The sequence below is a fragment of the Trypanosoma brucei genome (genome assembly GCF_000002445.2).
Source record: "Trypanosoma brucei brucei TREU927 chromosome 11 chr11_scaffold01 genomic scaffold, whole genome shotgun sequence".
Taxonomy (NCBI): domain Eukaryota; phylum Euglenozoa; class Kinetoplastea; order Trypanosomatida; family Trypanosomatidae; genus Trypanosoma; species Trypanosoma brucei.
In genome coordinates this window covers 3826316-3848796 of record NT_165288.1, presented here as the reverse complement: position 1 = coordinate 3848796, position 22481 = coordinate 3826316, and the positions used below count along the sequence as shown (strand labels likewise).

The 22481-nt window shown below is 49.8% G+C and overlaps 6 protein-coding genes across 6 annotated transcripts, besides 3 other annotated features; all 6 read left to right on the top strand.

Moving 5' to 3' along the window:
* Positions 1 to 320: 320 nt before the first annotated feature.
* Tb11.01.6300 (phosphatidylinositol 3-related kinase, putative) lies at positions 321 to 8903 on the top strand (the record flags this gene model as incomplete). Its single annotated transcript, XM_824433.1, has 1 exon — positions 321 to 8903. One exon carries the CDS (start codon positions 321 to 323, stop codon positions 8901 to 8903), a length of 8583 nt encoding a protein of 2860 aa, XP_829526.1.
* Positions 8904 to 9137: 234 nt separating this feature from the next.
* Tb11.01.6290 (hypothetical protein, conserved) lies at positions 9138 to 9800 on the top strand (the record flags this gene model as incomplete). Its single annotated transcript, XM_824432.1, has 1 exon — positions 9138 to 9800. The coding sequence occupies one exon, from the start codon at positions 9138 to 9140 to the stop codon at positions 9798 to 9800; it is 663 nt and encodes a 220-aa protein (XP_829525.1).
* Positions 9801 to 9993: 193 nt separating this feature from the next.
* Positions 9994 to 10017: a microsatellite.
* Positions 10018 to 10139: 122 nt separating this feature from the next.
* Positions 10140 to 10574, top strand: Tb11.01.6285 (hypothetical protein, conserved; the record flags this gene model as incomplete). The annotated part of the gene is made up of 1 exon (XM_824431.1): positions 10140 to 10574. One exon carries the CDS (start codon positions 10140 to 10142, stop codon positions 10572 to 10574), a length of 435 nt encoding a protein of 144 aa, XP_829524.1.
* Positions 10575 to 10757: 183 nt separating this feature from the next.
* Positions 10758 to 10788: a sequence feature (AT_rich).
* A 56-nt stretch (positions 10789 to 10844) lies between these two features.
* On the top strand, positions 10845 to 14195 carry Tb11.01.6280 (hypothetical protein, conserved; the record flags this gene model as incomplete). Its single annotated transcript, XM_824430.1, has 1 exon — positions 10845 to 14195. The coding sequence occupies one exon, from the start codon at positions 10845 to 10847 to the stop codon at positions 14193 to 14195; it is 3351 nt and encodes a 1116-aa protein (XP_829523.1).
* A 495-nt stretch (positions 14196 to 14690) lies between these two features.
* Tb11.01.6270 (hypothetical protein, conserved) lies at positions 14691 to 16508 on the top strand (the record flags this gene model as incomplete). The annotated part of the gene is made up of 1 exon (XM_824429.1): positions 14691 to 16508. The coding sequence occupies one exon, from the start codon at positions 14691 to 14693 to the stop codon at positions 16506 to 16508; it is 1818 nt and encodes a 605-aa protein (XP_829522.1).
* Positions 16509 to 16797: 289 nt separating this feature from the next.
* On the top strand, positions 16798 to 21024 carry Tb11.01.6260 (RNA helicase, putative; the record flags this gene model as incomplete). Its single annotated transcript, XM_824428.1, has 1 exon — positions 16798 to 21024. One exon carries the CDS (start codon positions 16798 to 16800, stop codon positions 21022 to 21024), a length of 4227 nt encoding a protein of 1408 aa, XP_829521.1.
* A 26-nt stretch (positions 21025 to 21050) lies between these two features.
* Positions 21051 to 21074: a microsatellite.
* Between the last annotated feature and the right edge of the window lie 1407 nt (positions 21075 to 22481).

The window sequence follows — 22481 nt, the reverse complement described above, 5'->3', positions numbered from 1 at the left end:
CTACAGTGCGAAGAATGTGCAGCACCGTGATTGCGGTTGCGCGTTAGAGCATACAAATACTAATGGTCACGGGAAGTTGCATATGAGGAAGGGGAGAGGACACCGCAGTTTTGGCAAATATTAATCAGTTTTGCTACCCACCCTGATTTTCGCATCGTGGTACAAGTGGATATTATGTCTGTCCTTATCACTTATTACTCTCGTCATTTTAATTACCTTTAACGTCAATCTTTCTACCATGAACAGGAGGGTAAATAACTGTAAGGAAGTTGCCCAAAGCGTTATAGGCTGTTTTGCATTCGATTTTCAGCTGCAAGTGGATGGAGATAGATGCGGAAAACGTTGTTACCATTGTCACATCGCCGGGTAACGTGACCGAACATAATCGATTTTCCACCGCGTCGAAGCGGCCTCGTGACTCTACAGAGGACTCGTCTACCTTTAGGCTTCGCCTAAAGGAGTTTGGGCAACGTGCGGCAGCGCTCAGGGATGAGGTTGCAGCTGGTGCAGACAAACCAAGCGAAGCCCTGCAAGGGAAGATGTGGAACCTTGTTCTTGACTTGAGGCCCTATGTTGTTGGGTTTGCTTCACCAAATGTAGCACAGCTCCCCGGGGAGGTGCGCGAATTGATGCTGGGGAACCCGCAGCGTGTGGCAAGGTATTCGGTGCTCACTCTTCGCATGTATGCCACAGTAACCCGCATAGTCGTAGCTGCCCCGGCTATCCTCATTCACTGCATTTTGACACTCTTTTCACTGTTTCCCATCTTGGGTATACCTTCAAAGACATGCGCCATAGGCGATATTTTGTTTAAGGTACTTCACCACGCTTTTGACGTTTTGTACAATTGTTATCAGCCGCTTCTACTGCAGCTGTTTAAAGTCATCGTCCAGGAGGAGGTCATCGGAGCGTTCGTATTCACAACTGTTCCTGGCCGACGAAGCGGGTATGGACGGTGTACGATACAGGTTCTTAGGCTGCCTGAAGTTTTGGGATTTAGGGGAGACACGAGACAGCTCTTCAGGACTACAATTGTCGCGGAAAGCCTCTACGAAGTGGTTAGTGTTGCTCAATGTTTTTGCACGGTAATAAATATGTTGCTAACAGGAAACTTTCCTCTTTTGCCGACGTGGAGGGAACGCAAAAGTATCCTTCGTTTGGCCTGCAGTCTTCTTTCCGTCAATGTGGCTGCTGGCTTGTCCACTTCAATGTATGAATCGTGGAAGGAGACGGTCGGTAATGGAGAACGCCGCAACGGTGAAGAGGGAGTAAACCTGGCCTTCGCGCTTCACACCACCGCTGCATCACTACTTCACGCGATGTTGATGAGTGACTTACTCGTGAAGGAACTTCATGCGCCGATGATCCTTTACACACTTGTGCAACATGTGTACGAGATGTCACGTGCGCACGTGAAGAAGGGGTGGAGTAAAGAACTAGCTCTACTCCGTTGGTTAGTTGATCAGAAGAGGGAGAGGCAGTGCGAAGTTCGACAAGAATTGTTTCCTCCCCACGTAGGGAAGAGTTTTACTCAGCAAAACACTGGACAAACAAGGAAAGTTGGTCAGAGGGAGTCCCCCTTTTGTCAAAGTGAGTGGTTGACAAATTCATTATTCAATACAAACATGTGCGATGACACAGTTTCTGCGATTACTTGCTGTTCAACTGGACAGGTGGACGCGGAAAAGCGCGAGGCAGCTTTGTTGCTGTTGGCGTTGCTCAAAAGGGCTCTCTCATGCAAACAAGATTTGTTGCCGCGTTTTGAGGAAACCTTCTACAGGATTGGGGAAAATGTGTTGGATGCGTTGGTCACCAGGCGGGTGACGCCCGAATCCATCTATTTCCACGATATGTCAGTGGAGGCAAGTGTGGTACACCAACTTTTGTGTTTCTTCCCACGTGATGCTGTATCGTCATTGCTGCGTAAAATATTACAACGCCGTCGCGCGGTTATGGGGAACAACGATTACCTCTTAGCTAAAGCAAATGCTTCTGCAATACTGTGCGAAGAGGCAGCAACTTTCCGTTGTGTGTGGAAACAGCTGGTAACAGAGTATGACAGTAGTATATTGGACGCTGCTATAATAATTCTCCGTTTCGGGTGTGAAAAAGAAACAATGCAGTCGGTAGTGTTGGATTCGCTGCGGGATCTCACCTCCGGGAAAGTTACAGTTCGTATCGGTGATTCACCGCTTCGGTATTCACTACTGTACGCTGAACTTGTGCGTAGACTTCCCATAACGGACTTTAGCTACACCAACAATATCGCTCGCCTCATCGTAGAGGTGATCAATGTGCGTGCTGGTGAGCAAGACGTTGCGATGTGGCGAATCAGTGGCGTACTTCGTGGGTGGCGAGAACATGTGACTCGCAACTACCAGCAGAGCGGAAACGACGTTACTCCTTCCCCGTTAGATGGGCCACTTGATACCGCCAGAGTCAGTGCTACTGTCATTGCATCACAAAAGTTGCTTGATGCACTGGGTTGGTCTACGTCTTTTGCGGTAAGTTTGGCCAAGTCTGGTGCCACGTACGGTAATGACGCGTTGCTGCATTTTCTCAATCAGTTGTTAGGTATCACGACCGAACTTTTTGCTATTTTTGAGAGGATGCGGGCAACTCAGGCGGATTATTGTGAGGTTGAGCCTTCATCGGATGAAACAGCAACGACGGGCGTGGAAGTGGTTTCCTCGTCTTCTACCAATGACGATGTCGTTGAAGTAAAACCGTATGATGGAGAAAAACCAAAAGCACAGTGCAGTGAGTTGCTTAATGAGCACGAGGTAAATCCATTCGTGTTAAAGCAGCCGGTTGCCGCAGTAATGGAACTTACAGGCAGAACAGATACGGTAGTGTACGATCTAGCTTGCGCGGTTCAGCAACTCGTACCCGATAAATGCGCAACAAATAACGGAGCCGTTCAGGATGCATTCATATCTTTGATGTGTTTATGTAACGTTCTTTTGAGTGCACGTAAGTCTTCCTCGACAGACTTTGTGCTGGCACATGCATTCGGCCACAGGAACGAGGTAATACGTCTTGGCTACGCGGCGTTATCTTTACGTGTTCTTCTTGAGCGCAGCGGCAATGTTGATGTGGCCGCTGTTTTAAAGGATACCATCTCTAAACATTCAAATGCAGATGAGCGTACTGGGCCTTCACTACTGTTAAGGCAACTGGAAACGCTTCGGGCGGCTTTCACGGAGGAGTGGGAAGGTTTTGTTCAGCAGGGGCCGCGCAGCGGCACGCTACGTGATTTCTCACCGTCCTCCCTTTCCTTAACCACCATTTCATCACTTCGAGATCACTGCAATACTAAAGTGTGCCGTGATGTTATCAACGTGTGCAGAGCCATTTGTGAACTTGATGGGGACATGTATGCTACAAAGGCGACGGCTCTCGAAGTGGCTCATGGCGTGATGTCTCGCTTTTCGTGGTCTATGGACTATCTGTTTTCATGTGATCCCGATATCATTCACACCGTTTTCTTCAGGGCTATGTGTTACCTTCTGGGTAAAAACGTCCGGGAAGTTGTCATGCGGGGCCTTGACGACATTCTTCCGCGTTCTTTACTTGCCGACGATGGTGCAGAGCAGTTGCTGCGCATCAATGAACTATTGGGAGAGCCACTTTCGCTCATGTCTAAGTTCCCCATGATAATGGCATATATTTTACTTTGTGATGCGGCGAATGGTGCTTCGGAGAGACTGGACAACGTCAAGAAGGTCCTCCAGTTTTTGTCAAAGCGGTTAAGTGATCTACCCGACATGGTTAACCGCTCACTAGGGTCTATAATAGCAAGTCTGATGTACCTTCATGGCGGCCGGGAAGTTTTGTCAAGGGATAGGGGCAGCCTCACCGAACAAAAACGAGTAGCGGTAGGAAACAATATTGAAGCAGAGAAGCGTGAAGATGATGTTGGGGGGCTGTCAGAGTTTGACCTTGCTGTCGAAATGGCTCTGTGTATTGGAGAATGTGGACCCTCTGTTACTGACATAAAGCTGGTGTTGGAAATGCAAGTTACCAATGACACAGTGGACGGAGGGTCACTAACCAAGCATGTATTCTCCGTACTTGACACAGTATCACAGTGCGTTGGCATAAACAACCGCGTAACCGCAGAAACTGTCGATGTGTCGGTCCACACAGTGCAACGTTGGCTGTATGGCCTGATCTCCCTTATCCGGTGCCTTGGCAGTCACACAACAGTGATAGCGTCGAAGCTGCCGGCGATACTAGACTTCTGCAGCTTCCGACCCCAGTTGGTGCGTGTTGTCTGTTCCGTGTGGCGTGAGTTGCTCAGTCGATGCACACCTAGGTACCTTAGTGAACACTCACCCTCTATTGTCGTTGACTTACTAAGTATGGAGGCGTTAACGGAGCCAGGCGATATTGAGGCCCTTCTTCATTTGGATGAGGCGATGCGAGTGGTGTATGAGCGTTCAAAGTCTGAACCCTTTTGGGAGTTGTACTTTAAAATTATGAGCCGCTCAAATATTCTTATTCGTCGGCTAAGAAGCAATGGATCATCCGCCAAATGCCAAACGTACGAATCGGGAAACGCTCCCTTAAGTGCAAAAGGAAGTGTAGACGTTATTGTAACTGGTTTGTTTTCAGTCGTACAGAGTAGTTCAACAAAGTGCAAAAAGGTATTTGTCCGTGCCCTTTACCAGTATCTTTCAACGACAGACGTTGCGGGTCGGATGGAACTCACTTGTGCGGCAAGACAGCATCCTCAACTTATACCAACCTTGTTGAACTGCGTCTTCGAGCTGCACGATGAGTATGTTCAGTACGTCCTCGCTTGCGTGGGCATGATTGGTGCGGTTGGACACTCAAACGGATCGATGCTACGTCACGGCTGTCAGCACACAGGCTCGAACAATTTGTCGCCGGTGTCTCTTCACTTAAGTGGTCGCGTGTCATCCTCCACACGAAAGTTATTACTATCGCATCCGACTGAAGTTCTTCATTGGAGGGAATTCGCCGTGGAGTTGCTGAGCGTTCATTGCCCGCGCGCTCTTGCTAACACTGCCGACCCAACAATGCACGATCGTGCCGCGTTTGCGGTGCAAGAGTTGCTGCGCGTATTCGCTAACGCTGAGCGAGAGTCCAAATGTTACCCTACGTTGCAGAATGATGAGGCACTGCATATAGAGGAGTTGCAACGCTATTCATGGTGGATGGAACTGGAGCCCTCCTGTCGGCAGATGATTGAAGGATATACCACGACTAAGTACACTGCTTGTGTACTGCAGCGAACGGAACTCCGAAGCCCCGTATATGTGTCTGGCATGGAGATTAACACGTGGCTCAACGTGTGGTTTTGCGATCTAGTGCTGCGATGTAGGGGAGTTTTCGGACAAATGATGAAGGCACTACGAAACATGGCAAAGGGTGAACAGACCCTTATAAGTTACTTGTTACCTCACATGATTATTCACATAATTAGCAAAGGGGATGAAGAAGATACAGACGCCATAGTTACCGAGGTAAATTTGTTGCTTGAAGCGGCGTCAAGAACTGGTGTGCAGGAAAGTTGCAAGGCAGCGTCGCTGCACTCGCAGAATCTCATGATGGAAGTGAATACACACATGGCTAACGTAACCTCTTTAGAAGAGCACGTTCAACAAATATTCAACGTATTAGAGGGTGTTGAGCACCTGTTGTTTGAACTGCGTCGCACTCCACGGAAGAGCAGGACAGGACATGAGGGAGGAATCGATAATGAAAAGGCCGACTTGGTTGTCAAAGTGATTCGGGATTTTTTCGAACGCGTCCCGTGGACATCGAAAGTGGAAGCAGCAATAGGTATTGGTAGCAGCATGCGTGCGTTACGCTGCTTGGAGGGTCAACGATATCTCCCAAAGGTACAGGACGTGGTTGGGAAGGGTATTTCGTTGCAACGCATATTTGCGGCTCTCAACGACAGGGACTCCTCCAGAAGCCTCCACAGGATGCAAGATCACAATCCCGAAGACGCTGCTTTTTCCCACGAGAACAATGGAGAGTGGGTACAGGCCCTTCAGGCATGTGAATTGGTCCTTCAGCAACGACCACAGAGCATAAACCACCAGTTCACAGCCTTGCGATGCATGCAGCAGCTGGGACAGCTGCACCTCATGTCCAGGTACAGTCAGGCACTCCTGAAGGATTCGCCGCGTCCGAGCACTCTCCAAAGCGCCACGTGGTGTCGCCAGACACAGTTGGCTGCTCTGCAAAACTACGCTAATGAAGCCGCATGGCGCTTAGGGGAGTGGGACAGCGTCCAGGCCCGCCAAGACCTCCCTGTGAGTTTGGCTTTGCCAATGGTGGCGCTGAACAAAATGCTCAAGAGGCGAGGGACGCTACACGATGTTTTCGCAGCTTGCCTATTTCAGCGGATGAAAATCGCCCCCATAATACGTGCGGCGTGCCGCGAGAGCTATGCACAAGTGTATCCGCATGTAGTTTTCCTTCACGCCTTGACTGACATCGAATCTGCCGCCGTGGCCGTCGCTACCAGCATGGCACAAGTTTCACCTGATCCAAGTGATCCCGTGGTATCATTTCGGGCAACAGGTTTGCGGGATACAAAGAAGATGCAGGAACTGGGGCCAACGTTGCAGCGTCGGGCATCCTTAACTGAGACGACCTTGGACACACAAGAGCTTCTACTATCGCTGCACCGTTCCATCTTCCGCGCGTTCAGCATGGAAGAAGAAGTGAGCAAAACGTGGATGAGTCATGTGAAACTACTTCGCAACGAGGGATTTCTTGAACCCGCCCTTAGTGCTGTGAAGCAAGCAAGTTTAAACAACAAATTCACTTCTCCATCGTACTGGACAACGCCAGCGAAGCTTCTCTATGAAATGAATATGTCGAAACAAGCCATTGAGTTTGCGGAGGATGCAGCCAGTGACGAAAGTATCCCACCAGAAATTCGTGCCAAGCTGCGCGTTCTTCTAACTCGGTGGAAACAAGACATAAGTTATCAAACACCTCAGGAGGTTGTCGACTCCTATGAGCTCGCCCTGGTCATGCATCCATCGGAAAAGGCGCATCATCACCTTGCACTATTCTATGAAACGGTTTACCACTCCGTGCACAGTTCTCTTCTTCAATCAAGCAGCGACGCCGCCAAAAGCACGAGGGAAACTTTTGAGAGGAAGGAAGTAGAAGCAGTGGAAACTTACGTACTACTAGCTATCAAGCATTTCGGAATGGCCCTGCAGTTGGGATGCAAAACCGTGTTAATTTCGCTGCCCCGTATGCTCAACTTGTGGCTGAATTGCTCTTCCTCCCTTGCAAGTAGTGCTGCCGAAGCCTATCCTGATTCGAATATTGTAGCGCCCTCCTTGCAGAAAATGGCCGATATGATTGAGCGCTTTCTTCTTGTGGAAGAGACCAAACTCTCTCCACAACTCCTTATTACGGCGCTTCCCCAGCTACTCTCCCGCATTGGGCATGAAAGCAAACATGTAGTGAACATTATAACAAAAACCGTCGTTAACTTGATGAAAACATTCCCGCAACAGTGTCTGTGGCAGGTTTTACCTATTGACCGTAGTAAACAAGCAAGCCGTGGCGAGGTGGCGCGGCGCGGTATTTTAGAACCCTATTCAAGATTATCCGCCAATGAAAAGAAACTTGTGGACAACATGATTATTGTCTTCAAGTCGCTGATTGATTTGTGCAATTGTTCCGTGGGGGAACTCACCAATGGTAACCGTTCAAGTGAGCCATCACTAGCAGGGAGACCATTTATTCAGCGAATGGAAAAGATATTTACCACAACGAAGGTATTGCTACCTACTACAGCAAATCTCTCACCAAACGTGCTTCACATACCAAGTAAGAGCGGCGTCTTTGCGGGTTCTGCAACCTTCCAAGAATTCATACCAAAGGTTAACATCATGAGTTCTCTGCAAAAACCGAAGCGCATTACGGTCGTCAGTAGCGAGGGGGAACCTGTATCCTTTCTGTGTAAATCGAGGGACGAACCGCGGAAAGATATGCGAATGATGGAGATTGCAACACTGATGAATACATTTTTTCTCTCAGACCCGGAGGCGAGGCGCAAGCGTTTTGCATTACGCCGATACGCTGTTTCAGCTCTCAACGACGACTGTGCCATAATTGAGTGGGTGAACAATCTCGTCCCTTTTCGTAAAGGAGTGGAGGAGTGCTATGCGATCGATGGTACGGGCGTTTGTATCTCCAACGTCAGGGCATGGAAAGCAAAGGTTGACAGTGGGATTATGAAGAAGTTGGACATGTTTGAAAGGTTTATTTTCCCCAGGGCCCCACCGGTGTTTCATATTTGGTTCTACAGTAACTTTCGCAGTCACCAAGACTGGTATCACGCACGTACAATTTACACACAAGCAACTGCGCTGTGGAGCATTGCGGGACACATCGTTGGGTTGGGGGATAGACACGGTGAAAACCTTATGATTGACGTTCGCACTGGGGAATTAATGCATGTTGATTTTGCGTGTATGTTCGACAAGGGAGAAACGCTGGAGGTTCCGGAACGAGTGCGGTTTCGTCTCACACAAAACGTTGTTGATGGAATGGGGGTTTTGGGTGTCGATGGTCCCTTCCGTGCCTGTTGTCAGGCTGCGTTGCGCTGTCAAATGAAGAACAAAACTGCAGTTATGAGTGTTGTGGAAACTTTACTTCATGATCCATTAGTGGAATGGATGCGCGAACAGTCGAAGCGGCAGAGGTCTTTTGATCCAAAGCAATTGATTGGTCGCGTCTCACGGCGCCTCGATGGATTTTTGGACCTCTACAATCCCTCCAAAGAAAAAGATACACTCGCATTGGGTTGTGAAGGTCAGGTCTCCCGGTTGATCAGTCACTCATCCGCCATCGAAAACATATCTGAAATGTACATTTGGTGGATGGCGTGGTTGTGATGTGCTGCCACCACTGCGGATAGGAAAAAAAAAAGAGAAAGATAAGGGTTCACAAAATACTTGATTTTTTTTTCTTTTTCAAACTCTGCGCGAAACTGTAATGTGGATTTTAAAAGTAATCATGACAGGGTGTTGTAGGTAATGCAACGTGAACTCCGAATAGGGGAGGCTGTTGGAACAAACGTAATATACACACGGTGACATTTTTTCTCATCTTTACAAGTGGGGAGGCAAATGGCACACATAATTACCGTACTGCAAGTTACTGTTAGCAGATTCTGGCATTGTTGGTTTTCTCCTTTTAAACAATACTTGTACTTTTCCTTTTTTTTTTGCTTTCGTTTCGTTTGCTTTTTTTTTTGCTGTTCCACAACGGGACACAACCGAAACATTGTGTATTCCAGACCTATGAAATGGCTCCTTAGGCTCGTTGGGCGGCGTGGAAAAAAAAAGACACCAATCCCACCAAAACCTTATGTCGATACCGCATCCTCCTCTAAGCATATGTCAGACATTAGAATGTATGACCCCAACGATTTAAAACATGTGGACCCGGAAAAGCCCCACTGGCAGGACCCGCGCTTTGAGTCACGGGAAAGTGTTCCTTTTTTTGATGTGTGGGGCTTTAATAGAGACTGGAGTTGGTCACTCTTCAAACTGTCCTTGCTAATATTTGTGCTTATATTTTATTGGGAAATGCGGTCGATGATGTGTTTGAAAGATGCTCCTCCACGAATTACGAGTACAACAACGGTTTCTCCAGTACCGGATTACGCCAGAGATGAGAAGGCTACCGAGGAGGAGTTGCGAGCCGCTGGGTTTGCATATGTCGGAGTAAAGAAGTTAGACCACCTCGGTCTCGTGGCGGAGGCCGATGCCCAGGAAAGGAAAAAATAGATAATGTGGTGGTGTGTGTATTGTTACAGTTCAGCATCCACTTGAATGGTGTGGAGGGATCGTTTTGTTGTCACTGATCTTCCCCCATTCCCCGATGAATTCGCTTTGTAATCGCCTCATCTTTTAACACCTATATACACGTGTATATTCTGAATGTGTCTACTTTAGGAGTAACATTATCGTTGTGTTTTCGCACACACACACACACACACACGCAAAAAAAAAAGAAAATTATCATGTGTCTACTCCTCCTTTACTCGGTGTATGCAAATACCTTCACCACCCCGTGTACTAGACAGAAACCGTTGTGTGGAACGCTTGTAGTGAGAAATCCCTAAAATGAACGATATTTACGCACGGCGGTTGGCGCAAGCAACAATGTTTCATCAACTTATGCGTTGCCATGGGACCCTGTGGGCAGCGACACAGGTGACGAAAGAACAGATGGATTACAATTTCATACGAGAGGAATTCATGCGAGTGAATGGACGCCGGGCAATGCCACTTCTCCTTGGCGCTGCCGCAAATGAGAATCTCCACCAGTTGCATTTGAGTCACTTATCGGAACATTGTGCGTGGGGTGAGAGCGCGCGGGCCCTGGCAGTCCAGAGGCAAACACCACTATCGCAACGTGTCGCCGCGCTGGGTAGGATGGCAGAAACAATTCACCAGGTAAAGACAGCGTCAACAGTGCAGAATCTTTTTAACGAACAAATTTCCTGCATGGAAGGAATTAGCTCCTTTGAGGAAGAACCTCTTATCGAAGGTGAGTAATAGGGCGCAGCCGCTCACGTTGTGGCGGTGGTCTTCCGGCATATACACCACGCGGCGAGTATATAAATGACGGAAAAAAGACCGTTGCCATATTACTTATCCATGAATCGACAAGATGGCATTTGTTACAGTGCTTTATGTGGTAATATTTATTTGCCTGCGCTTACCTCCGTTATGATGATGATTATTATATCTATTTTTTTATTTTAAAAATCCACTACTTTGTCTTCCACCCATACGGGTTGGATCGTAAAAGGTTTGTTAGTGGCCATGATGGAGTTGGCGGAAGGTGTGCGGAGCGGCTCTTCGGTTTTTGCTGGTGTTTCTCCGAATAATGTGATAAGGGCTCGAAGGCCAAGTGTGGAGGCACCGCCCATGATTTCCATCCAGCGATCACCGAGCGCAGGAAGCGGGGCTTTAGAGTCACGAAGTCGGTCCGAGTCACCGCGAGCGGCTTCAATAGGACGGCTACCTCCACGGGGTCTCCCTGTTCCACTCCGTGCACAACAACAAAGGGCAATTAATTTGAGATCAATGAGCAGTTCACAAACACAAGAACGGATCCTTCTGCCAAGATCGAGATCATCCTCTCTCATGTTGTCATCTGCAGCCGTCATACCGGCGGATATGGTAGCTTCGAAGCGGTTCACTCCCCCTGGGGGTCGGACCCCACTTGTAGGCCCGGCCAAGAGCCCACCGATTGGTTTTGTTAAAGTCATGGCGGGGCCACCACCTCCAGGGATGGTTAAGATCCCCGTTTCACCTTCGGCGATAAAATCGCCAGGACTATCGCCCCATTTTAACAGAAGTCAAACCAGTGTTTCATCCCCCATGCAGTCCGTGGCCCTACCGTCTCCGGCGTCTCCAGCACCTGCACTGACTCCGGGATTGGCAAGGAAGTCCAGCGACCATGTGAGTCCGGGAGAACGGAGTCGGCGGCGGCGAAGACGATCGGAGGGGAAAATTGTTGACACTCCACAGAAACACCGGTCACGCACGAACGAAATGGAATGTATGGAGGGATTGGCAGCTGCGACTGAAGGGAGTTTACCGGCGGAGCAATCACGTCACCGTCGACATCATCGTCTCAGCCGACGTACAACTGCACGACGCTCATCATCAGCCCTCGCCGGAGAAAAAGCATCGAAGGACGTTCCCCCGACTCCAGAAAACCCTGTTGTTAATGGCGATAATGGTGATGAAATTGCGTTTGTCGCAGAGGAAGAAGGAAAGGAGGGCGCGAACACTGAAGCAAAGCAGCGTTCAGGGGACGCAAGAAAGTCCTCTTCTTCCTCTAGTGACTCCTCGGTTTCGTTCCAATTTACCGATACGAATCCCCCTGAGGGCCAGTGTAAGGAGGAGGAGACTACACCGACCCCGGAAGAAAAAAGTGTTGTGAATGAAAAGTGTGCGAAGCCGATGGACGTTGAGTCACCACGAAGTGCAAGCCGCACACAACGTCATAATTCACATAGAATATCGGCGCCAGAGACACCCAAGAGCAAGGGGTCCGGGATATCGAGCAAATCCCGATCTCGTTTTGGGTTACCTTCCGTAGAAGGGGTGCAGAAAGCATCAGTGATGGAAGTGGATGAGGAGGAAAAAATAGAAGAAGCGACACCTGCAGAGGGTAAACATGAGCCTTCGCTACCTGTTGCCGAGAATCCCAAAAATCAGTGGAACGCAATGATGTCTACATTACAAGATCAGAGTTCCAATGGTGTTAGCAGGAGAACGGCTCCGTCACTGGAAACGTCTAACAAACTTCAAGAAGCTAGTCGCAAGCATATTGCTGAACAGTTTCTGTCGATTCTGTGCCCTCAACAGTTTTACGGGAAGGTTACTAAGCTACACCGCATCCGCCTAATAAACTCTGAACGCTCGCGAGCTCCTGGGTTGAAAGAGCACGCCACCATTTTAGTTGCATCCAAGGGTGTATTGCCGAACCAGTTATTTTATCCACAGTTGCGTCTCGCGCAATGCGATGGGGTGGAAGCGACATCTGCCGATATTCCGGGGCAGTTGGACACCTCCATAGTTCTATGTGAGGCGGCGCCAGGCAATATGGTGTTTGCTGGCACTGAAGTTGAGGCTGAACATATATTTGAAAACGACTCTACCGTCACCAGCTGCTTTACTTTGGATAAATCCGCAATTATTTTCCGCGACCCCGTAAGGTATGTGCTCCCAAAGGCCATGTTGGATGTCCGATGGATCCCGTATTCTGTTCAAGGCTCCGAACCTCTTTGCCCCGTTCATCACAAGGAGCTTCAACTGTATGACAGCTCAACGAGAGAACTTTGTTGCTCTCTTTGTCTGTCGAAAAGTGGGGTTGACACATCGAAATTAATTGTCGTCCCTGAAGCTCTCGAAGGTGATTCACGAAGGCGCGTCACGGAAACCCTGGGCGAGCATTTGAAAAGGAGCATCGATAAAACTGCTGAGTGGATGGGCCATCATCAGCGGATAATATCGGTGGCGAAGCACAAAAAGGAGGCCGTTATTCGGCAATTCGACATGCTCATATCTGCGGTGAAATCGAAGCGGGACGAATTTTTGGAGCACTGTGATGCTTCCTTCGCATCGACATTGAGCAGCGTAGCCAAAGAAATACTACTGGCCGAAGAAAAAGTTGCACTAATGAAAGCGGCAATAGACCATTTGCGCTCGGACGCCCTCAAGCCACTGTATTCCCTTCAGGTTGCTACGGTGGCCAGCGCGCTTCACGTAGGGGAAGAAACCCCGTGGGGCACTTCGACGGATGCAACTGACATCTCACTTCTGAATTCGGGGTTATCGGTTAATTTGGAGGGTGTTATGGCGGAGTTGCAGCTTGTTTCCGTGGTCCCATACACGCGTCCTCCTAGTTCCAGACGCCGCAGAATGGGGGATGATAGACAGGAAGAGGTTACGCAGACGGATGATTACGAAAGCAAAAGAAGGACTTCCCAGAAAAGCGTTCCCACAAAAGAGTTAACCCTCGATGACCATTTGAATCTGTCTACCCACCCACATAAACGGCCTCTCACAAGCGTACGTCGCAGACGTTCAGTTGGGAGAGGATCCCCAACCGGCCGACGAGCTGCACCGCTGTTGCCTCACGAGGTATTTGAAGATAGTGATATACTGGGAGATGACGAGAACATCAAGAGAGTGCGTCGCCTAGGGCAGTGGATTACTGTCCCTGGGTGCCGGGGGACATGCATTTTCAATGCCCCTATTCACAAGATTATCAAGGCATGTCGAGAGGGTAGAAACCTGTCGACGCGGCCAATTGCACTCCAATGGACTCTTCGTGTAGACGACCCGGGTGAATGGGTTGGCATTGGCGTGGGCGTAGGAGGTAATTTAACAACATGGAGTGAAAACCATACGCCCGATCTTGGCCACCTGTGGGTTGTACCTGAGGGTGCGAGACGTCAGCACTTTAACTTGAGAGTAACCTTAGCCCCACGAGTTGGTCACGCAAAACTAACCGTCCACAACACGAATGGGAAGCAACTGGATGACGGTCATATCCCACAGTGGAGGGCAGCAAGGAGCTGTTACCCACAAATAACATTTGGTGGACGCATTGGTGACGTCAGGTTAATTGACGGCCCCCAGTTGTTGACAACATGATAAAAAAGTGCGATGCCGAAAAAATGAATGGTGAGAGATGAAGACGGATATTGAAATGCAGGTTGGTGGGAGGACCACACGCTGATGGCATGGAACGAGAAGAACATTCATAGATATCAGCGGCAATGGAAGCTTTGACAACGGTGAATGTGCATAGAGAGAACATAGATGCCCACATGAGGTCGTATCGTTTAAAAAAATGAAAAAGAAAAAAAACGGAAACAGGTATTGTACTTTCTCTTAGTGTCGTTTGTATTGTCAATCCAAAAGCGGAGAAGGCTACAAGTTGAATGGTGGTGCACGGACGGCAAAAAAAGGCTATTATTATATCTTTTGTTTTGTAGGGTTGTTCATTCAGTATGGACCCTCCAGTTGTCTTATGTTTTTTTTTTCTGACGTAGTTGCTGATGGAACTTCTTCCTTCTCCACAAAAATTTTCGTTAACAAAATAAATTGAAGCATGCCGTGGAATAAAGGGGCGCTGCTGGCATTTTAATGCCGTTGGGCTTGGATGACATCATTCTAGTCGTCGCATCTGCTTCACCACTGCTTTGGCTAAAACGCCGAGATTTATTTTCCTCGAGTGTTCCGAGGAGGACGTTAACTGCAAGCGGAGGCGTATCGTCCCCACAAACACCAGTGCGAAGGAGCCAAACAACCCCCTGTATTTTACTTCCTGGCATCAAGTCGGACCGCACACGAGGGATTAAAAATGGAGCGGAAGAGACGCTCGTGTCCAGCAGTGTTGTGGAAAAATACAGCAAAGAGATTATTCACGAGTACCCGTGCGTCCCGCACCGCCGTGTTCATTACGCAAGACACAACCGAACCTCGGCCACTGAGCTTCTGACGTGCTCCTCCGAAGAGATTGCGGCGACATTGAACAGATACTCCGTAGCTGAAGTTTGCCGACTCCACGAAGCAATTGAGTTAGAGGGTGATTGGGAAGCTGCTCTTACAATAACAGAGGGGGCGAAAAGTGGCGGCCACTTTGCGTACCTCATCAAAAGAAACTTAGAGAGTGTCGTGCGGACGCTTCTCGCAACAGGACATACTAAAATGGCGGTTGACTACTGCGTGAAATACGCACAAGAGGTGCTTCTTTCCGATGACGTGCTTGTCTCATTATTTGATGTTTGCAGGAACTCAGAGAAGGAAAGTTTGGACCTCTACGGGAGTGTTCAACCCTTCAAGTCTGAGTGGACACCAGTTGTATACGCGTGCTGTCTGACCGTAGCCGCACGGTTTAAGTGGCAGGAGGCATTGGTTGTTTATCATGACTACACAAAAAGGGGCTGCCAGTTGCAACAGTCGAGGATGGCTCGACTACTATCACAAGTAGCGGAACGTGGAGGGGTGATTCTTAGACCCCGTGAAGTGCACGTTGGAGGTACTTTGGCTCCGCCAGTAACAAAGCCATTGAAATTTCTTTATCACATCCTTGTGCCGCTTGTCGCTGATCGGCAACCAGAAAAACTTGAACAGTTCTACCGTACCATGATGGCAGATGAACCAGAATCTGCGGTGGACGTGCTGCTTAGGTGTCTCCACACGAATAATGGAAGGCAACTAGCTCTACATTGGCTGCGCGAATCCACACAAGCAAGTACCTCTGATGTGCCCTCCCTACCCTGCTCTGACGATGTGGTGGCCGTAGCCAACGCGTTGTACAGCAAGAAACCCACCACCATGAACCTGAACTCACTGCTAAATGTGTTGGCCCACCAAAATCCAGCTTCACTACCATCACATGTTGGTGACCGGTTGTATCAACAACTTTGTGACGCGACGATGGCAGACACAGACGCGTATGTGTTGGCCCGCACCGTATCCAATCGGCCCGGTCATTGGCAGCTTGCCGCACGGTTTATGTCCGCTATGGTGGCGCGGAAGCAATTTCATGCGCTACCATTACTTTCATCCTACGTTGCCCATCAAGGCCGCTGGGCGCTTGCAGCTAAGGCCATGGCGGTTTGTTTGTCAAATAGGGGCCCTTTTACTACAAATAATTTACAGTTGTGTGTACAGTCGTCGGTGTACGCCGGTCGTTGGCGCAGCGCATTATTCTGGATGGAGCGTGCTCACACTGGTGGTGTAAAACTAGAGGCAGGCGTGTACAACGATGCGTTAGCTGCGGCGAGCCGTTCCCCGTGGGTTTCAGCCCTACGAGCGGTAACCGCCATGCATGAAGCAGAGGGCGTCCCCTCCTCAGATGCGATCCTCGACGTCCTCGAGTCTGTCGGGGCACAGGGACAGGTGGAGAAAGCGCTGCATGTTGTTTGCGCAACCGGTAATGTTTTTTGGACTCCCTAAAGATGCACGATGGAAAGATTGTGTTTGCTGGTTTTGACGCCCTTGACTGCCTGTGCCAATCCTATTGCATCTGCCTCCACTGCAGAGGGAAATGTTTGCGCGTGATGGAAAAGTGCTTATTCCCCAACTGCCAGTATTACAACAGTTGGCGCGGTGTACGAATAAACGTGGTGGCTCTGGTGGTAGTAAAAAAAAATATGCAGGAATGCATATTTGGTTTCATGTGGTCTGCCGCGGAAGCCATGGGCGGCATCACGATGCCCACTGCTGTTGATACAATTACGACCTAATGGTTTATCGCTCTCTCTGTGTTCCAGTGGAGTATATCCTTCTAAAATTTTATTGCTCACTTTTCATTTATTCACTTCTTGGATTTGTGTTGAATAGCCGCCTTCCCACAAACACCCCTCAGGCGGTTGTGCTGATGCCAATCTTGTGCGATTGCCTAGGGCCCCTCGCATCGTATTTTCCTCACACAAACTTTACGCGCGTGCAAGAGCGAGTTATACCAGCAATAATTCAGAACGATTTTAACGTTGTGGTTGCTGCCCCCACAGGGAGCGGAAAGACAGCGTTGCTGGAGGCGGCAATGCTTCGACTGTTCAAGGACCGTTTAACACTGAACACAGTGGGTTCCGATGCGGCGCTTCCCCCAAATGCTGATGATGAGGTTGATGCCGCTTCCGGGAACAAGGAATATGCAAATAGCCCTACGAATAGAAAGGCAGTGTACATATGCCCAATGAAGGCCCTCGCATTTGAAAAGTACACGCAGTGGCGCGAGCGGTTCCCCGCGCTTTCAGTTGTAATGGAGACGGGGGATCAGGAAGCCATGCGAACGGTTGATGCAATTATGGATGAAGTGTTCCAAACGGATATCATCATCACAACGCCTGAGCGCTGGGACGGCATTACACGGCGATGGAAAGAAGGTGTTGTGTGGAACCTTGTGGCCTCCGTAGCACTTTTGATGCTAGACGAGGTTCACACTGTCAGTGAGGAGCGCGGCGCAGCGTTGGAGGCAGTAGTGAGTCGCATGAAGGCAATAAAATTATCTATGACGACCCGCGGGCCGCAGGTTTGTCGAACCCGTTTTGTTGCCATCAGCGGAACTCTCCCCAATATTGAAGATTTCGCTGAGTGGCTTCAGGTTCCCCCTGCAGGGGTATTTTCGTTTACATCAGCAGACCGCCCTCTGCCACTAACACTGCGGGTGGTGTCGTATCCCAGCACTTCAAGCAATCCCTTCGCGTTCGACCGTTTCCTCACCCTCAAACTGTTTGGATTGATTCGGCGGTACAGCGAGGGCCGTCCGACACTGGTGTTTTGCGCGTCACGCGGAGAAACCATGAATTCCGCGAGGCGTATTACGGAAGAACTGAACGAGGCGGCAGCACGGGAAGGTTGCGAACGGCAGTTGTGCGCCAGTGAGGAGGTCCAGCGATTGGCATCCTCCGCAAATGATAAACAGCTGCGAACGATGCTTCTGCTGGGTATCGCATACCACCACGCCGCCATGACAGCAAATGACAGGACCCTCGTGGAGCGCATGTTCATGGGGCACTACGTTTCAGTCATCTGCACAACTACAACCCTGGCACTGGGCGTCAACCTTCCCGCACACCTTGTGATCGTCAAGGGCACAACGTTCTTCAAGAATGGTAACCGTGACGACCTTCCCCTTTCGGAAATTGCACAAATGAGCGGTCGCGCTGGACGACCAGGACTCGACACGCACGGCGTCGCACTTGTGCTCACAACGGATGACAAGGCGTACCTGTACAAACCATTGCAACACGGAGACACGTGCACAACCGTAGAGAGTCGCCTGCACCAGAACATGATTGAACATGTGAATGCAGAGGTGGCCCTGCGAACTATTCACAACTTATCACTTGGTGTGGAGTGGATCAAAACAACTTTTTTTTGGATCCGGCTTCGACGCTGCCCACGCCGCTACGGCATTATTTTCTCTACCAAACAAGAGGAAGACGATTTTGACCGAGAACAGTTCGCGGATCAACTGATGCGGAGGATGTTAGCCGAACTTGAAAAACAAGGCTGTGTCGCGATCGGCCGCGATGCACTAAAGGCAGGGGATGTCATTTTGAATGAGTCAGCTACACAAACCCTCCAGGACAGGTCACCCAGCAGCACCGGCTGCCGTGATGTAAGCGATGTGAATTGCGCCGTAGAGAGTACTCGCGTAGGACGCGCCATGGCACGTCGGTATATTCTCTTCAAAACGGTTGAAACACTCAACAGAGAGTTACTGCACCGGTTTTCCCATCAGAGCGGTCGGCAGGGAGCACCTCAAATAATGGGCGCGGCAATGGCAGAGGAGGAAGGGCAAATTCAACAAAAAACAGGTGAGTCCTTCACTCTGCACCAAGTCCTCCGTGTTTTTTGCCACTCCAGCGAATTTGACGGTCTTCGACTGCGGCAAGGGGATAAGAAGCACCTTAACGAGCTCAACAAAGTTATCCGATTCCCGCTCAACTGTGGAATGCGCGGCGGGCGTGAGGTGAGGGAAGATTGGCACAAAGTGTATGTGCTCATCCAGGCCCATCTTGATCGAGTGGCGGTATCGGATTTTTCGCTCAGGAACGATTGCGTGCGCCTGTGGACGGTAGCCCCACGCGTCGCTCGCTTTGTCGTCGACTACGCCACAACCCATCCATGCTTTTCCCTCATCCAACAGAGCTCACTTCTTTGCAGGTGTATTGAACAGGGCACTTGGTGGGATGGACTCATCATTAAGCAAATTGAGGGAATTGGTGAAAACATGGCGAAGGCGCTCCATGAAGGTGGAATAAAGAACTTTTCTGACGTGCTGCAAGCCAACCCAAGAAAGTTGGAGGCTCTATGCGGTAAGAATCCCCCATTCGGGACAGATCTCCAGGAAAAGTGCCACTCGCGTCCAATGTACAACTTAGCGCTTGAGCATGTTACGGAAGCCGGCACCGTGCGTGTCGTAGTCTCCTATAAGGCGGGCGTCTCCACACGAAGAGATCCTCCACTAGAGCAGTGCCATATGATACTGCTTGTTGGGGATCTCGAACTTGATCGTACACACCTTCTTCGTCAGATCGATTGCAGGACCGCCAATCGGAGGCCGCTCGTTTTCACCTTCCAGGTTTCCCCCGGGTATCGGGGACAAATTATGGGGAGCCTCACCAACGGGAACTTTCTCGGGAACGACTGCAACGCCACACTGAAGGTGGGCGGCGTCGAAGCGGGCGATTCGGTAAAGCTGCAAACAGCGACCGGATTCGCGCAGCAGCCAAAGCATCGAACCACTGCGGAAAAAATGCAAGGCACCCTGAAGAAGACGCCAGACGACGTGAAGGTTACCGATCGGAACGCCGACCGCGACAGCATAAATGAGCCCGTGCCACACAACCGGCGATCAACCGAACCCTTCGTCACGACACCGCATCAAGTGAGAGGGGACACGAGTGTTATTGCCGATCAGTGCGCTTCGGATCTTGAAGGAGGGGAGATTGGCACAACCAGTGCTGAACGGGGGGCTCATTCGGCCGCTGTCGGCTGCGATGACGAGGCAACTGTCGTCAAGACGAAAATGGCGGACTCGGAAAGCAGTAGGCGACGGGATACTGAAGCTGGTCAAACGGACGAGGCATTCAAGTATTTGTTAGAGCGGAAGGCTCAGATAGCGTCTTCCATGGGAATCAGGGTAGTGTCATCTCCATTTGGCTACAAGAGACGTCGGGAGAACAAAGAAAACGGATCTGGTGACTCACCAGAAACACGGTGGAGCCCACAAATATCGTGCAAGGAAGGGGACGACATGCTGCTTGGTGGAATGGAAGTCGTCCTTCCCAAAACCCTGTCGCCTCCTCCAAACCCCGTAACAGATGTTGGACGTGGCGGCGCGCGCCCATCAAAACGGTTTCGTTTTAATGTACAAGGCGTTTCCCCTTATACAACGGTTGGAAGGCACGCCCATTACCAAGGATGCTATGGGGATACACGCGCAGCAGCGACACATCCCATAGTTAACACAATAGAGTCTGGTGTCTCGCCACTCTTTCCTCACACAACGCCTCCTGCTACGTATTCCACTGGCCATCCCACTTTTCAGCGGAGCATTTTTGAATGTCCACACGCCAGCACCCCTCCGCACCGCACGGGAGTCGTGCACCAACTTCGGGTGACAACAAATGCTGCCACTTCCGGCCGCCAGTTGTCACACGTCGGCGTTGATGCCTATCGCCAAAGCACTTTCTCAAAAGCCGAGTGCTTCGCCCCCTTCACGTGGGGCCCGCGGTGTGTCGCAAATGCGTCCGGGGCATTTGCTCATGGCAGCGCACCTCAGTTGCCGCTTGGAGGGAGCGTGGCATGTTTTGGGGAAGTGCCGCGAGCTGAACCCTCGCCACTCCGGAGGGCACGTCCCACAGAGTTTGGAGGATATACATCACATAACGGAGTCGTTGATCCATCCATTAGGAGAGGTGTTGTCCGCCACACTACGGTACACAGAGGATGGTGGTAACCCTTTTACCGGTTAACTTTAACGCGTTTATTTATTTATTTATTTTTTTACCCGTCCTGTTATAATCCTTACTTTGGGCTCTTAGTTCTTTTTAAGTTGCTTTTACATTAACTGCCTGCGAGCTTGGATTTAAAAAAAAAAAACGTTTTCTCGCCAGTTATCGCGTTCTGCAGATGCATCCCGTTTTCCGACGATTGTTGCCCGCTGCTTTCCTTTCACTGGGGTTAACCGCGCAACGAAGTGGAACTTTGGGGCTCAGTTAGCCACAGCTTGTTTACTGATCAACTCCCAGTCATTGCTTGCTTTTCCCACACACAAACACACTTTCAGGGGATGAATTTCTCATAGAAACGGGGCCACAACGACACGAGAGGGAGTTGGGTTCCTCCTCACAACACGCAACATTCACATGCGTGAACTTATTATAGAGCCGCACTCTGCAATGAGCGGCTTTTCCCAACCGGCCGTTGCGGTATCGTCCACCCTCTTTTTATGAAGAAAAAAATCGCGTGAGTCATTCATGACATGCGCGCCCTTCTACTAAAAAAAAAAAAAGCACAACGATAGGCGCACGCGTGGTGACGCGTTTGACAAACCGTCAAGTGCATTGTTTAGGCTCAAGTATAAGCTTAAGTAACCTCTATCTCTTGCACCATTACCGATAGCATGCGGTATCGCTGCATCTCACGCCACTCGATACCTCATTTTAACCCGAATCACATCACGATTGCAACATTAAGGCCGCCGCGCACTCGTCACAAAAGCGAGCGCTCACACCCGAACTCAAGTTGGTCGCACAAGTTATTAACCGCGTCGGCGGTCTCGGAGCAAATGCAACGCGTAGCAATCGTGATTCCTGACACAAAAAGTAACACCCACGGCCACACATACGTGTTTGAAATATTGCCCTTACCACAGAATTAAAAGGGGCTCATGAGGACATAACAGTAGAAAAAGAAAACACGCACGCAGAGGTATCAATGTGGGAATGTTACGAGCAGAGGAGATAACTCGTACATGCGTGATTGTTAAAAGCGGAATCTCTACCCGCGGTGACAAGGAGAGTGTCGTGGGTACGTGACATAAACTTACTGCGGGTTTCGTTGAAGTGTGAGTGGAAGGAAGTTACATTTGCGATCATATCCGAGAGTCTCGAAGGTAGTTGACTAGCAGAAGAAACGATGAGGGGAGTGAAGACATCACGGACATCCGTCGTTGGAAAGAAGAAACGACTGTCTTTCCATTTCAGAACATTACTTGGGTTGTTCATAACCCCACAAGCGTCTAAATTTATCCGTGGCATCGGGCACTTGCTTGCACCACACAAGAGCAGCCTCCCTTCCTTTTTTTTTCTAAGAGCACTTTTCCTGACGCCACATCCTAATGGACACGTTTGGTAATCACACTCGTCCTTCAAACTTGATGTTTGCATTTATCCATATTGAGGATCCATGCTT